The 16747-nt window shown below is 39.4% G+C and overlaps 2 protein-coding genes across 6 annotated transcripts in view; both read left to right on the top strand.

Moving 5' to 3' along the window:
• Positions 1 to 4105, top strand: part of itgb1a (integrin, beta 1a) — a 29945-nt gene extending 25840 nt beyond the window's left edge. For 3 of the 5 annotated variants that reach the window (XM_044176903.1, XM_044176901.1, XM_044176905.1), the window contains 3 exons: positions 149 to 315; positions 1849 to 1926; positions 2808 to 2949. In XM_044176903.1, coding sequence (XP_044032838.1) covers positions 149 to 315; positions 1849 to 1926 — 245 coding nt within the window. In that variant the 3' untranslated portion in view covers positions 2808 to 2949. Of the gene's footprint in view, positions 1 to 148; positions 316 to 1848; positions 1927 to 2807 lie in introns of all 5 variants that reach the window. The other 2 variants (XM_044176904.1, XM_044176902.1) reach the window with 1 other exon arrangement.
• An 888-nt stretch (positions 4106 to 4993) lies between these two features.
• rab18a (RAB18A, member RAS oncogene family) lies at positions 4994 to 15899 on the top strand. Its single transcript, XM_044177077.1, has 7 exons — positions 4994 to 5197; positions 7567 to 7622; positions 11043 to 11104; positions 11407 to 11479; positions 12295 to 12413; positions 12997 to 13063; positions 13766 to 15899. Exons 1-7 carry the CDS (start codon positions 5130 to 5132, stop codon positions 13933 to 13935), a joined length of 615 nt encoding a protein of 204 aa, XP_044033012.1. The 5' UTR covers positions 4994 to 5129; the 3' UTR covers positions 13936 to 15899.
• Positions 15900 to 16747: the final 848 nt, after the last annotated feature.

Raw genomic sequence — 16747 nt, 5'->3', positions numbered from 1 at the left:
CAGGGGCTGTGGTGGTTGGGTTGCAAAAATAGGTCATTTGTTTATTCACGTACAGCCGTGTGATGATATGTTTTTCCCATGATCTTGTTATTTTTGCACTCCTATATCAAGCTGCGTAAACACACTGCTGCACCCTGCTGTGTTTCAGACTGCCCCGCTGGTCCTGACATCATCCCCATTGTTGCGGGCGTGGTCGCCGGCATCGTCCTGATTGGCTTAGCCCTGCTGCTCATCTGGAAGCTGCTGATGATCATCCATGACAGAAGAGAGTTCGCCAAGTTTGAGAAGGAGAAGATGAATGCAAAATGGGACACGGTGAGTGTTTGGAACTTTGTCCGGCTTTGTGAAAGATGAGCAGGATAAATAGGTTTGATTTTTGGCAGAAGTTTGGTTGAGTAATTTAAAACATTTTAAAAGTTAAACAGGTGTTGTTTGGCTGCTCTGCAAAGCCAGCGGCTGTCAGGGAAATTAACTTGTTAACTTGTTTTCAGCAGATTTGCAAACTTGTTGATATCATTCTCTTCAGTCTCACAGCTGCAGAAACAGATTGAATGTGTTGCTTTTGAGTGGCGCTCAAAATAAAAAGGAAAAATGCCGGGGACTGTGTGGACTTTTTTGGGAATGTTATGCACTCTGAGCATAGCTGGGCTTTTTCCGGGGAGTGACCACAGCTCCTCCCCTCCCTGCTCCCTCCCCTCTGTAGCATCATCAGCCAACATCAATATGACCGAGGACTAGATTGCACAACTTCATGTGCAGTAATATGCCTCCACCTAGTGGTGGAATTGTGTCATACCCACAGTGGGGTTTGATGATGCAGATGTTCCTGATCAGCGCTGCGCTGGCTTTGTAGGTTGCGGTCTTTCTTATTACCATGGGGCACGGCAACCCCCGGCTTCAGATCCCTTTAAATTTGAGAAATGAGAGACATTTAGTGGAACTATGAATAACCTGGGTTTCCTGACAAGATAACAAGGCAAAGCAACCACAAGGAATTTCAAAGATACTGCATAAGCTCCTTCCTATGCTCTCTCATAGTTGCAACCACACCATCCTGATCCATAGCCTCAGCGAAGTGCTTGGTTTTAGTAAATTAAAGTAGAGCTCAATCACATCAAGGTGTCGCACATTCTGGGAGAGTTGGCCCTTGTTTAATTTACAGTAAATGTAGCAATGTTTCCTTATCTCTTTAGAAAAAGGCGAGGGTCTGCATATCCACAGAATACACAATAAAAAATAGTTTAAAATCTCTGCAACAGCATAGAACCTCCATGAATGGATGATCACCAAGTGGGACCAGGGGCTCATTGGACCCCAATGCCAGAGCTTTTTTTTTTTTAAGTATTGTCTGGGCATTATTATTATGTCTGCCTTTATAGAAAGATGACAGGAGAGAGATGACAAGAAATGAGGGGAAAGGGAGGGAAATGACATATAACGAAGGTCCCCGGGTTAACCAGAAAAAGACACAAAACGACCACAAGTGATGCGTAGAGTTGGAGTGGGGGTGCTCTGAGTGGACCCTTTACCTGTCTGTAGCCAGCGGCAAATTGTCTCAATGAAGACTTCCAATTAAAAAAAAAATGTCTTTAATTATAAAGTGCACAAGATCCATATTTTGATCACTTGATCAACAATACAGACCCTTGTGAAGGCTAAACAATACATTGTTTTATCCAGATTCTATCCTTATCTCTTATCTTCTATTCCTTGCATTGTCTTCCTTTCATCACTCACTGGACTTTGTCCATACTTTTCTCCCTTTATACTGCCTTTTTTGTTCTTTTTTTCTGTGTTGTTCTATTTTTTCCTGTTGAACTCTATTCTGTCCTCATTATCTACCTGTAGCAAGAAAACCCCATATACAAGAGTCCTATCAATCAGTTCCAGAACCCAAACTATGGACGTAAAGCTGCTGTCCTTTAAGTTTGTATTTCATTTCCTTTCCACTTCATTTTCCTGCATGGGCTGTTTATGTGTGTCTTGATTTCACTGAGTTGCTACTTTTTCTTTATTTCACCACCATCTTTTAAAACCATCAAGTAAACTTATAGACAATATAAGATATAAGTGGAACCTTAAAGGGACAGTTCTCCCCAAAATCTCTCGCCTGTAGTGCTATTTATCCATCTAGATTGTTTTGGTGTACGTTGCCGAGTTTTGGAGATAGACATTGTTGTACAGTTTTTCAATTTATTTATTTTTTTAATTTATTTATTTTGGCACTTTATGCACTACAAGCTAAGTGCCATAAAGTCCCATTATATTCAAAAAATGCAGACATCTCTACGGCCAATATCTCCAAAACTCTGCAACTCACAACAAAACAATCTAGATGGATAAACAGCACTACAGGTAAGAGGAAAAATATGTAGTTTTGATTTTGGGGTGAACTGTCCCTTTAAGCAGAGTAATATTACCTTCATAGTTTGTACAAAATGAGTGCATGAGTGTGCTGTGACAATCAATACAGCTGAAAAATCACAAAACATGTTAGGTGTTTTTGATGATATTAAGTGTCTTCAGTGCACAAATACCAAAATCTTGTCTGGTAAGTAAGTATGTTTAAAAATGATGAATTTGTACCTTTGGATATTTGGTATGTTGTCACAAAAGCATGACTGTGTGCTGAGTGTGATCTAAATAAATGACATGTAGTAAATGACGATAATCTATTATCATGCCTAATGGTTAAAAGTTTTTTTCTGTGTGATTTGGTGAATGTGTCAGAAAATCTAACAAAAACATTGCATATTTCTTGACTGAGTAATAATAACATGATTGTAACTTCAATTTTTGCTTTCCAGGGTGAAAATCCCATCTACAAAAGTGCTGTCACGACTGTGGTCAATCCTAAATATGAAGGAAAATGATGGCGCCATAGTTTTCAATGAACTCTGCTATCAAGTATCTGACAACTGCAGTATTTACTGTGGGTTTGGGGTCTGAGGGGAACTTGTGGTGGAATCTATGTAATTCTTTCTTGTCGCTTTACCATTATAATGTACCATGCGGCCACCGCATCTGTATTTTTACTAACACTTATGATTTATATGCATTTGTTGTATTTTAGATGTACAGTATGTGTATATACTTTAAAATTGCATATTTGCAGAAATTATGACATGAAGGTGCTTTTTTCCTGCCACAGGACTGGTATGGGAGGAGGATTTAGCTTTTTTTTTTTTAACAACACAATGTGGACACTATGGATATAAAATGTATGTACAAGACTTTCTCAGCTTCTGTCTCTTTCTCAGACACTTCTCTGTCTTTCACTCCCTCTTCTCGTCTCTCTCTGTGCACTGAATTCCTGTGTTTCTGTGTGTTCCAGACAGGACCTGAGTTTAATATGTAAATTGTCAACCATAGCAGCACATTATGTCAATGTGTGTGTGTGTGTGTGTGTGTGTGTGAAAACAACTGCAATGTATTGAACAATATTTAGCATTCAACTTAGATTGGACAATTACATTGAATCACAATAGATTATGCAGTGACTGTAAATGTAGTTTTGGACTGCAACTTGGAAACATCCGATGTTTAAGATTTTATTGCACTCTCATTGAGTACTGTTTATTCTAAAGGAGTAAATACACAAGATGAAGATTAATATCAACTGTCATTATTTGAATTGTTGATATACTATCACAAAGGGACTGTATACCACTTGTTAAAATTATGAAATTGTGGCAATGTTGAACAATCAAAGGATTTGTATAGTTATGATAGAAGTTGCAATTAACTAATGAAATATTGTTGTATTTGCTAACTGCAGTAACTTTATTAGTCATTCTCAGGTCCTTCCCTGTGTTCTTGTCAAGTACGCCAAAAATATGTTTTCTGTTGTTCAGTGAACTGGTGAGCTCATTTGTGTGAGTCAGTTTTGTTAGTTACATTATTTTAGATTGTAAGACTGAAACAAGACTATTTGTTTAGATGTCATATGAATCACCTCTGAAATGCGTTCACACCCAAATGCCTCTGAAGTACCACACACACAAGCCTTTACAGTATTGTTTTCAAAGTGCCTTTTATTTCAATACCATGTTCTCTCCCAATGCTGTTTATGAGTTATTTATTAAATAAAGTACCAACAACTGTCTGTGTCTTTCTGTGTGGCTAACTATGACTAGAAGATAACCCCTTGTGTTCTAAAAAAAATTTAAGCATTTATTATTTTCTCTATTTTTTTAAATAATGGGCCAGAGACAGGAGTAATGACACTTTAAAGCTGAAGGCTATAGACATGCTTCAATGTTTTAAAGAACATTTCTACTGAAACTGGGATCAGTTTGATCAAATTAACGACTACATACATAATTCAAGTATAGTATACTATACATACTGGCTAGTATATAGAGCTACAGTATAACGCACACGCAGTACACTGCTTCTTTTGACTTAAACATCTGGAGCATAAAATCATATCCTGCCATGATTTGGCTCATGGATGGTCAAGTGTTTTTCCTACTAAAAAGTTTCTTGATAGGGCTCGTTCAGAGGAGGACTGACCATTGAGCTGTACTGAACTGAAGACCAAATCCTCAAATGTTTAGTCAAACCAGTGAGAAAGATGGAGACAAGTTGAACAGACATCAGCTCAATATATTTGAGCTGACTTTATAAAGAAAAAAAGACATACTGTTGTAGCAGTATTCATTGAAAGGCATGAACTTAATGCACAGTAATTATGGAACAGTTTATAACTAATAAAAATGTTTTTGGAATGTGGGAATAATAAATGCTTATTAAAAGAACCAGTGAGAATCAGTAGACCTATTTTACTGATGTTATGTAACACTGGTAGGAACATAATGGATTCCAATTTTGTCCCACTACAAAGTAAATCACACAAATCGAACTTTATTAAAATAAACACGAATCCTTTACGTTACAATAGTGTCTGCTTAATATGTAATCATAAAGACTACCTCATCAGATATGTATGCACTTCTACCAAGCGGAAGTGCCAAAAAGTCATACCGGATATGGTTGGAGTGAGGCTTCTTAACAAGACCGTCTCTGTTGCAAGCTGTAAACAGGAACGCAAGTTACTTAGGAACGTCGTTTTTAACAGGGTGTTGTAACTGTTTATCGAGAGTAACAGAGCTCACTGTAAAAGCAAAATGGAAGAAGATATATTAACGACGCTGAAAATATTGATAATAGGAGAAAGTGGTGTTGGGAAGTCCAGGTAAGCTGAAATTATCTCCACGAAATTGATGTCGTGGCTCACTGCTAACGTTAGCTAGCGTTAAATTAGCAGCCAATCAAGCAATGTGAGGTTCAAAGACAATGCAGCGTTTTAAAATTACGTATCTAACTTAGACGACTCAGCTGTGGTCGTCCTCTTCTTTAATGACAAATAATACACAATTTGGTTATTATAAGCTGAACTAAGGCTTGTGGTGTGCTTGCTGTCCAGCTAACCTCAGCTAGCTGACAGTAGCTGTAACTGTTATGTGACATCATCTTTGTTCATGTCTGACATAGCTGTTTGAAGATGTTGCAATCGAGGCCACTTTTCTGCCCTGTCTTCGTGGCTTTACTGCCACAGGGGCGGTAAGTTAACTAAGCCAGCTGTATGTTAGCAGATTTAAGTGAAGACATGATGAGTAGTAACAGTCACTGTTTGTGTTGTAGATAATTGTGATGGCAATGCAAGAAGCATCCCTGTATCTAATCGTATATATCGTAATTGTAGCGCTAGCTTCTTCAAGATCACGTCGTTCACACTATGAACACAGCAGCTAATATCTACATGGAATAGCTTAATTTAAGAGGTCATGTTTGAGTAAGCCCCCAGAAGGACTAAAATGCTGTAACTGTTATAGCTTTTACCACACAGTTGATTTTGCCATCATGTGGTAATCAGAGGTCCTTGTTAGCAACCACAAATCAGTGTAATATTCAAAGCAGAGTATAATGTTTTTACCAACATTAGTCTGGCAACAGAGAGATTGGCCAGGTTTGCTGGTCTCCATGACTGTGGTCCAGACTGCATGAAAGAATCCTGATAGACAGCCTGAGCCATCAACCATCACATTGCAAACTATGGTATCAAGTACAGCGTTCCTTCCATAGCCATAGCACGGTACATAGGTAATGAGCTGCCCAAACCTTTGCTGTAAGCCTTCTGACAAGTGAACTGTCTGGCCAAAAAATCATCATCATTAGTGCAGACTGTTGACCAAGCCTCAGGTTCTCAAAATAACAAACCATAACATGAACCTCAAAGGATATAGGGCTTTTTGCGTAGTGATCACAAGACTGGGATCTTCAGCATGATCAACAAGGGATTGAATGTAAAAGGGATTTGAGAATACCCTTCATCTTGGATCAGCTAAGTGTTAGTCCAGAAGGTTGTAAATTATCTCAGATGTTTGTACTAAGTCATACTCTTTGCATCCGAGAATGTCAGCAGTAACGTTTCCACAGTCTCGGTAGTAAATGTTACTCTAATCTCAGTTCATTCTTCCTCTATTTACTTTTTTTTAGCATTATCTTATTTAGATAATTTCTTAATTATAACACACAACCGTAATTTTAATCTTGGGTCTGCGCCTGTTTTAGTTTTACGGTAGAAATGTCATTTTTTTCTGTTTTACATTTTCTCCAGTAGTGCTGGTAGTTTGCTTACTGTGATGGCAGCTCTGTATTGACTGAGCACAGAGGAGGAGTTTATGCCAACACCATAACATAGACCAAGGTTTGCTTATATTTCCAGAAAACAGAGTTTTGTGGCCAGCTGTACTGTACGCTGCCTAGTGCATCGTTGAGGCCAAGGGCGTTGTTTCCAGAAAGTAATTTTGTATTATTATTAAATTGATACAATAAACTAATTCAGACTATGATTAGTTTCAAATGTCATTATTTGAATTATCCTGAGCCAGTTGTGCTATTGTCAAGTAGGTACACTGACCAGACTAATTTTTGAGTAGCATACAGAAATTTTATTTGTTTCCCTGCAATCTGTAGAAGCCCTTAAATCATCAGGGAGATGTCTGCCTGGCATGGAATACATAAGTTTCATTTTACCTGAACAAATGACCTACACAGAACACATTTCTTACTTGGCGTTCTCCAAGCATAGCTCATCGGCTGTATGGACCTCAAACAATAAACACTCATTGCTCCAGCATCCTTCCTGATGGCCCATGAGGAAAAATAAGAGAATTATCCTCGGGTCAAGGGAAAGGAGTGAGCTTATCCCCATCATCAGCGCTGTGATTAAGGCCTATGCACTTGATTAGTCATAGTTAAGAAATGAACCCTGTCCTCCTGACTGCAATCTGCCAGTGATATCATCTGGAGCTTGTACATGTAATGCAAGTGAAGGACAAAGTGATCAATAGAAAGAGATAGAGACTTCGATAAGTGTGGTGCCGCAGGACAGGTTATGAGAACAAAGCAAATGGAAACCTGATTCCAGACCAAAAGCTTACTCAACCAGTGTGGAATAGAATTACTTAAATTCTTTAAAAAAAAAAAAGCCATCCTGCTGTGTTTGTTAGTGATTCATACTCAGTCTTAATCTAATTATTTCCTTCTTCCTCTCAACAGCCTCCTCTTGAGATTCACAGATGACACATTTGACCCAGAACAAGCAGCAACAATAGGTGAGCAACACATCTGAGCTCAGTTACTGAAACTGTCAAATAAAACTGTAACACCATCATCAGTGGACTCAAAATGAGCCACAAACTTTAATGGTACCATTAATTTAAACGTAAATGATTATGAGCAAAACATTTTGGTTACTCATAAAATACACTGGTAAATGGGTAGCGTAGTACTAAACATACTGGCTCGTATTAAACATATTAGCTCATTGATTAATAGTGATACCCACATATGTAAGAATGGACAAAGTATATTTATGGTAAGGGCTGGTGCACGCAATAAGTAAAAATACATGTAAACATACACTTTATTAGGTACACCTGTAAAATCTAATGTAATGCAATACAACAGCTCAGCCATAAATTCTACCTTTTCAAGACAATAATGTTCTGTTTTGACTGACACTGTCAGAGAGGTGTTAATTTAACTATATGTTTGTTACTGAGTGATTTGTAGTTTGCAGTGGTGTTGAGTGGTGTCCAGTACCACACCACCACTTATTACGACGTCAGTAATGAGTTGATTTAACTCCTCACTGAAAGTTTTAACAAAAGCTGGCCATTATAAGCTTCATAAAGGTAGAATATGTGGCAGAGCAGTTGTACTGGATTGCATTAGATTGTATATGTACGCTATACCTAATAAAGTGGCCAGGGAGTGTTCATTGATGAAAAAATATATTTTAGCATAGTTAAGTACATTGTAATTTTGTAAACAATAGTTGGTCAGAATATCCCTGGAGCTCTGTTAATATTACAGTAACTTGTCACTGAAGTTGAAAACGCCAGCGGTCACACTGCACACCAAATGCTAGTGTCATTAATTGAAAGAGATTGAGAAAGCTCATTAGTGAATCTGTCAGAATATTTGTGCTGTCCAGTGCATTGTTTGGAGTTGGAGTTTTTAAGAACTATAAACAGCTACTGTAGACAACAATGGCTACCGCATTCAGTAAAGTGGACATAAACCGTTCTTCACTCTGCTTCCTAGCCTGTAGGCCCCGCTGAGGCTGCTGGCAGATACATTGTACTGAACAACAATCCACAAAATGGCAGAACCCCTGTTATCTGCTCCAGGACCAGAATTGGCTCAATCGCCACACTCACTTGTGTCAATTGCACACCCAGTATTTATTGCAAATAACTGAAAACAGAAATTAGGGTCTCTGCAGTTAATATTATAGAGTACGTTCTAGACCTGCTCTATAGGAAAAGTGCAGTGAGATAACTTCTGTTATGAATTGGCAATATATAAATAAAATAAATAAATTGAATTGAAATTAAAAGTCAAAGATCTCTTTATACTGGAATCAATGTCAAGCTGAGGTCACCGTACAGAAATTTGGCCTATAAGGAGGTCTGCTAACAGAAGGTATGAGCACTTGGCGAGCTGGAAGTAAAAGATACCACGATACCACACACCCTCAAAGCCACAAAGTTATTTGATTAATTTTAAACTTAATGAGGAGTTTGAAAAAAACTATCCTGCAGCAGGCCAGGCTATCCATCTTATTTGGTGAAATGGTGAACTTAGTGGTACATTATTTTTACAAATGGAGGTTTTTCAAAATTCTGCTGGATCTGCAAATGATATCAGCTTCTTTTAGCAGTATAAATAATTGGATGCACCAAGGACACACCCGCTATATATTCAGGTAGCCTTTAGGCTGTGACAACCGTAATGGGTTTATGTTCATTAAAGCATTCAGCAATTCAAGATGTATAATCTTATTGATGAGTTTGGATGTAGAATTGTTTTTCTAACCTAACTAATGTGAATTTGTAAAGAGCTTGTAGCTTACAATGCTGTCTTTGTTTAATAAAAAAAAAAAAAATTCCAGGAGAGGTTGACACAGTTAAAACACTTTTTTTTTTTCAAGGTCAGGGCATGGATCACTACTGCTTTACTTGGCCAGCTGGGGATCTTTGCTAAACAGATGTCTTTATTGGAGTTAGGACTCCCTTATTGACTCAGGTTCCCTCCGATTCAGACAGAAATCACTTTTAATGCAGTATCACTTGATCTCAATTAAGGTATTTTCATCCTTACCACCTAAAGCAGTTCAACTGAGGTTTTATTCCTCCCTGTGACAACAGTCAGTACATTGTCACATTAGCACATTACCTAAAGGTATTAATCAAGAATTAGCTAATTTAACACTCAGTCATCCGTGGGGTCTTAATGAGGTGACAGATGATCGGCAGACAGGGGAGCGGGCCCGTTGTCATGACACTTTCATTGATAAACCTATTATCTAGTTACTTCTGGGTACTGTCATTACAAAAGTTGAAAGAGAGACACCACAGAGACACCACAGGGTAACGTTGACTCACCGTGTCGCCTGCTAACAGCACATCTTGTTTTTTTTTTTAATGTAATAAGGTGTGTTGTGATGCTCTCAGTGTATTAACTATATGATGAAGGGCTGTTTTGAGGTCCACCATGAGCGGCTTGGCCTGCAGAGATCAGCCCAGCCTTGACGGTAGTGGCGTCTTGTTGTGTTGTGGTATTACAAACAGATGCTTTGCTGTATGTTCTCTGGGAAAGGTCTGTCTGAATTAAAGCAGGAGAGACTGATCCAAGTTCAGGGAAATGTTTGGTGTAAACTCCTCTCCGCATGCATCTGACAACAGTATCTGAGCAACCCTGCTGGACTCGAGGAAGAGCTAGTTGTTGTGATTGATCGTGTGAACAGACTGTATATTTGTATGTAAGTGTGTGCGGTGCACATGCTGTAGTCCCTGGGCCTGTCTGCATGTCCCTTTTCTCCTCCTCTGTTTCGGCTCCAAACTGAACTCTCCTCCCTAGTCCCAGATGTAAAAACAAGCCAATCACAAGTGTACATTTCCCTGGTAAATCTGTCAGTGGATGCTAAAACTCTGGCAGATATGTCATCCAGACACTGTGCACTCTGCACACTGAGACGCTGCACAAAGGCAATAGAGGAGATTTACTTGTTGAGGGGAAGGGGGGCAACATTGTTATTTTCATGTAAATGTCTGTTCCTTTGGGACCTGGCAGGAATTTTTGGGGTGAATCATGGCCCTCTGAGCCATTTCACAGGTGGTGGATTTTTATTTTTTTATTTATTTTTTAATACAAACCTTTTATTGCTTTCAGTTTAGGACATTAAACCACACAGTCCCTTTGTGGTGGATAGGAATACGCAGTCACACCATAATTTAAATACAGGACATGGCATAATGCCAGTCTGAATAGCTGGGGTTAGCGGAAGTTCAGAGACATTGTGTGGTGTGTATGTTTTTACAATTCATCATTGATAATTATAGTCTGTCATTGTGATATAATATTCTTGGCAGTAATTGGCCAAACCTGTAAGAGTCACCATATTGGGACTGTAGCAGGATGAGGTAATCATGGCAGCATGAGTGATTGACTGGCTTTTCATTGCCTAGGTGTTGACTTCAAAGTGAAGACCATTACTGTGGACGGTAACAAGGCGAAGCTGGCAATATGGGTAAGTGACAACCTCTGTTCACTCTCTTCAGTAACACTCATTAAACAAAATTGCGGCTCTTGTCTGTCAGTCAGAGCAGAGGGATTAACTATCAACTCCTCCATGACTCCAGTCCCTCTGTTCTCTCAAGTGGCCATAAGATGGCGCTTATGTATCACCATTTCTGCCTGCATGCATGTTGAGGGACAGAGAGGAGTCAGTTTTGTTGTTTATGTCTGTCTGCCCTGGTTTTCCTTCTGTTTGAGCCACCAGTTTTTCCTGTGAGTGTGTCCAGTAGTGCTGAGCTGGTTGTGTTTTTGCAGGACACTGCAGGACAGGAGCGCTTCCGAACCCTGACGCCTAGTTACTACCGCGGTGCCCAGGGAGTCATCCTGGGTAAGCCAAGTTGTTGACGCCATCATTGCGCGTGTGTGTGTGTGTGTGTGTGTGTGTGTGTGTGTGTGTGTGTGTGTGTCCTCTTCACTTCAGAGTCAGGCCCCTGGTTGTAAAGAAAGTGATGGCTTTTCATCCTGTGACCCAAACACGCACACACTCTTGGTTCTATCTCTGGAAGTTGGTTTATACCCTTAAGTCAGACTCCTCATATGGATATGCATGTACAGTATGTATATGAACACACACATACACACACAGGAACTAAGATAAACCTCTTAAACAGACTTCCTCTGCAGCCTATGGTTTTTGACCACTCTAATGATATATAGAAACACAAGGCGCCTTGCTGTAGCACTGGGATTATGTGATACTATCAGAAGACTTCGGTCGCTTTGGTTTTATCAACCATGTGTTTTTAGTTGATACCATATTATTTTAGATATTTATTTTATCTTAAGTTGTTGTATTTTCTCTGGGGGTTTTTTTAAAGTTGAAATAACTCAGGGTTATTGGGAGTAAAGTTTTATTAGGTATTGCAAAAAGCAATCAGATATGTTTTTAAATTCAAGGCCTGTTAGACTTAATCACACTCGAAAACATTGTTTTAAAGTCAACATCATACAGTCCTTCTATAAGGTCCTGTATGTGACATAAAACTATTATTAATGCAAGGCAGTTCCATGATTATGCTGATATAATTATTTCCGTGCTGCAGCATTGTCCTATTGTATACCTAAAGTATTGTCAACTTGTCCAGGACAAGGAATGAATTTGCCTCCGTTCTGAGCATGTCTTGTTCATTTGGTTTGGCACAGTGTATGATGTCACACGACGGGAAACCTTTGCCAAGCTTGACAACTGGCTTAATGAGCTCGAGACGTACTGTACACGGAACGACCTCGTGAAAATGCTTGTGGGAAATAAAATCGATAGGGTGAGTGTGTTTGTGGTTATGTATAAAGTGTTTGTGTTCCCACTCAAGTTAACAAGGTTGTTTGATTAGAGAGCAGCAGCACATTATGATGTTTTAATTCAGCTCATCACACACACACTTTTTGCCTTCACTTGAGCTGTTATGACCAAAGATATTCAGAATTTTGAATGGACTTCATATCTACTTTTTGACAAATTTTAAAATTGGTTTTCTGTATCTAGAGATGCAAAAAACAGGGACTTTTTATATATACATATATTCCACAGAACAGGAAAATAAACTGACAAAAGTATCTCTTAAAAAAAATTTTTTTTTAAAGCCAGCTTACAGCTAGTTGACAAATTACAGAACTAAATGATCGTGGCAGACCCACTTTCATATTTTTGGCAGCTGGGCCTTTACCAGGATACCAGAATCAGTCAGTAGGGATAAAAAATGCCCACTAAGTGGAGCATTATGAATTTATTGTGTCCTGTCCTTTGTCTGTGAAAATCACTTTTCCTCTCTGCCCTGTGACGACCACAGTAGCTGACAGCTCCGCCCGGCAGACCTCGAATAATCCATTACCTCTCTTTTGTTTTAGGAAAACCACGAGCTAGACAGGGCAGAAGGGCTGAAGTTTGCAAGAAAACATTCCATGCTTTTTATAGGTAAGTCAGAAGGATTCCCTACACTACAAAGACCTGCTGGGCATGAGCTACAGCAGACTATTACACAGGGGAAACAGCTTTTGAAATAACTGTCATACTTGCTGAGGAATGCTTGCATAGTTCTATTTATGAAACCGGCTTCATATATAATCTTTCATGCGCTTTTGTTTTCCCCTGTACTTTTATTTTTCAGATTTGTCAGTAAAGGACTCCTTAAAAGAGTTGAAATGACTAGTTTTTAATCTTCATCAAGTACTGAAAAATATTTGTTGAAATGGAATGATTTCACTCTGATCCTTCCAAGTTTTCCAAGGCATTTCCTAAAATATTAACTCTGATTTGGCTTTTTAAATAAGATTTATTTCTTTATCCTATGGTTATTACTATTATAATGTTTTTGGATATCATCATGTTGTGGAGTGGGCGTTGACTATATCCCCTAATAACCTCCTAAGGTTCACTATTAGTGTCTGAGGTTGACAGTTATTGTTGAGACATTTTCCACGACTGGCCCGTCCAGCCCAGCAGATGATGACATCAAGATGCAGACATTAACAGTTGTTGTATCTGTATCTCATCATCTTTCCTCGTCCATTTCCATCCTCCGTCTCTTTTAATCCACCTCATCTTCATATTTCTTTCTCCTCTCTGTATCCCCTCTTCTTTCTTCCTTTTATTCTTGCCTCTACACTGTTCTTCCAGAGGCAAGTGCGAAGACCAGGGACGGTGTTCAGTGTGCTTTTGAGGAGCTGGTGGAGAAGATCATCCAGACTCCTGGCTTATGGCAGAGCGAGAGCCACGGCCGAGGAGTCCAGCTCACCGACGAAGACGCGGGAGGTGGATCCTGCGGTGGCTACTGCTCCCTTGTCTAGACATCACACATACACAAACACATTCACACACACATGTTCAAACATACACGCGTGAATACCACACACAGTGTCACACACACTCAAACACAAGCATAGACACAAACACACTTAAAAGAACAACCCCTCCCCCCCCTCTCGCCCACTGTGTGTTGTCCTGAGCTGAGCTCCCTCCTCAGACATGAAGCCAGTGGTGGAGGTCTGACTGTCTCCCCTCCGCTGAGCTGTAAGGCTTGACCGTCCACACACTCCACCTGTGTTCCCACAGACACTACTCTTTGCACACTTTCTAATAACGACGCTGCGCAAATGCAAATGCAGCTCAGCCTTCCTCTTAATGGAATTTGAGTGAGTCTTTCTCTCCTATGTTTTGTTTTGAGTTACAGTTTTTTGTGCAGTTTCTGGACATTGGTCAAAATATTACCCATCTTCAGATATATATCATTTAGTTATAGCAGTGCAGTGGAATGAGTCCAAAAGTATAAACCAAAGTTTGTCAGGCACATGGCTAAATCTCTGAAGTATGATAATGAGGATGGAAAAACAATTTTGACCAAGATGGTGTAGTCCCTCATTCGTCCAGGAGTGTTCCATCGTAGAAAAGGTTTCAGTCGTAGTCATCTGGACACTGTTTTCAGAATCCGGATGGGAGCCGAAACGTCTTGATTCTGAAAACAGTGTCCAGATGACTACGACTGAAACCTTTTTCTACAATTTTTTATCAAGGGTTCTTTCTTGTCCTCAGCATGCTTATTGTCCTCGGAGCACCTTGCCTTAGCAAGCACATCTGTATCAATGCAGGGCCCACTTTTCTCCAGCGTTTGTCTTTCTTTGCTCTGTCCTGTGCTTGGTCCTGATCCTGCCCCTCAGACTCTATGAACATTATGCTGCTTATGGAGAAGCTTATCAAGCCAAGCCATCTTGTATTCCATCTTACTACTTTTAGCCAAAAGCTTGGATCGTGTGTCTCTGTTGTCCACACAACTGCCTCATTTCTTCAGAATAGAGTTACCTAGTGTCTGGAATGACGTTTTACTACTTTTACTGACTTGGACTTCAAACCTTTGGTGTGTTTTTGAAGAGTGCATAAATCAAAGAGATTGGCACCAGCAAGCTTTCCACTGGGTGCCGAAGGAGAGGGCACCTCTTAAAATTGCACGCCTTTGTTGTAACGAGTTGCTTTAATGGAGTGCGACTTACTGGCACTCCCTCACTCAGACAGATAATATCAGTAATATCACTACCACTGCTATGGTCTTTCATATACATCCCTTTGACTGGACAGAGACAAAGGAAAAGTGTTCAATATTAGACAGGGCAGTGAGTCATAAGGGTGTTTCCTCTGAATTTGGAAAATCAAAGAAAAAGCTGTGTGCTCCACATTGCTAATGGATTTCACAGTACTCCTATATCTGTGTTTGTATCTGAGAAGCAGTTATAAATGTACTGTACCCCTGACCTCTGACCATGTTTGTAATATTCGAGTGCTGGTGTGTTCTGGGAAATGTAGTTCTGAGAGTTAGATCTTGATCTTTTAAGGGATGGTGAAGATGACATGGATTCAAGCATGTCTTATCACAAATAGAATTTTTTTAAATCTGTTTTTAATTGCATGGGAAACTGCGTGCCAATTTTTGTGTTTTGTTTGTCCAGTGAATGACCTTCAGAGGCTATTTGCTATAAATACTTTAACTTATATTTACCTGAAAATAAAACATTGCATACAGGTTTACCATTTGAATCGAATGGTATAATTAAACAAAAAGGAAGTAGGCTTTTACGTATTAAACTGGTATAGCTGTCTTTTTTGTGTTCTGAAATATGTTGAAACATGTATACCTTGTAAATTGTGTATTTTTGGAATTTAGTGGGATAATTCCTGTATGAATTGTAAAGCTGAATGTATACATATTTCACCACAAACCGCCCAATGTATTAAAACTAAATAAAATTCTTTTTTAAGTGAATACAAATGAATATGTTGGTGTTAATTCAACTCCCAAGCTTTGTTGTGGAGCCTTCACATCTGTAACTCGAAGAGCCACGTAGAATAATGAAGAATAAGTCTTTTAGTAATTGCTCTAATGTTTAAGTGTTCAGCAGAGATGACCAATAACTCTGCTGTCATCGTTGCCATCTTGGAAATGTCACTGTTAGGTGATTTGTTTTTCACTCAGCACCCTTCACATTCCACTGTCCTCAGAATAAAGACGTGTTTAAACAGTGTCCGAGGAACCCTCGGACCCCAGACGTGTGATCTATCTAAATCATCTTTTTGGCAGACTTCTCAGGAAACACCACCACAGCCATAACTCACTCTACCAGTGCTTTAACTGGGATGTGCATAATTCCTGGGCGATTATGAAAGGGTCGGGGCTGGCAGCAAGAGCGAGGACTCTTCCCTTGTAGCATATCCCTCATCTCCAGGCAGCCGTCTGGAAATATGTCTCAGTCAAACAACAACGGAGGCATACAGCGTAATAATGCCTTCATGTGGTCCAAACGTGCTGAGCGGTAGCGCCGCTGTTTCCTCATGCCTACCCTGGAAAAACATCAGCTAGTCAAGGGGCTGAGCTGACAGATTCTATATTTTCTGAGAATAATTTACAAAGCTGGTCGATTCACATTCCTTTTATTGCCACATCATGAGAAGTAGGCCAGTGTGTAGTAGCCATCCTAAAATCCCCCTTCACTGCCCTTTGAAAACTGAGCTGTGCTTCTTATTTGGTGCACTGGAAATGTCATTTAATGCAGAATTTAATTTCTTACTTAGGGGCTGTAACTAAATTATTCTCATTATCAGTTTATTGATTTT

This window comes from Siniperca chuatsi, linkage group LG19 (genome assembly GCF_020085105.1).
Source record: "Siniperca chuatsi isolate FFG_IHB_CAS linkage group LG19, ASM2008510v1, whole genome shotgun sequence".
NCBI lineage: Eukaryota > Metazoa > Chordata > Actinopteri > Centrarchiformes > Sinipercidae > Siniperca > Siniperca chuatsi.
This window is presented reverse-complemented; position numbering and strand designations above follow the sequence as displayed.

Coding starts and splice junctions, on each gene's coding strand:
- rab18a (XM_044177077.1), top strand. CDS start 5,130: ATGGAAGAAGATATATTAACGACGCTGAAAATATTGATAATAGGAGAA. Junction 12,414..12,996: donor TGGGAAATAAAATCGATAGG/GTGAGTGTGTTT, acceptor CTTTTGTTTTAG/GAAAACCACGAGCTAGACAG. Junction 13,064..13,765: donor ACATTCCATGCTTTTTATAG/GTAAGTCAGAAG, acceptor CTGTTCTTCCAG/AGGCAAGTGCGAAGACCAGG.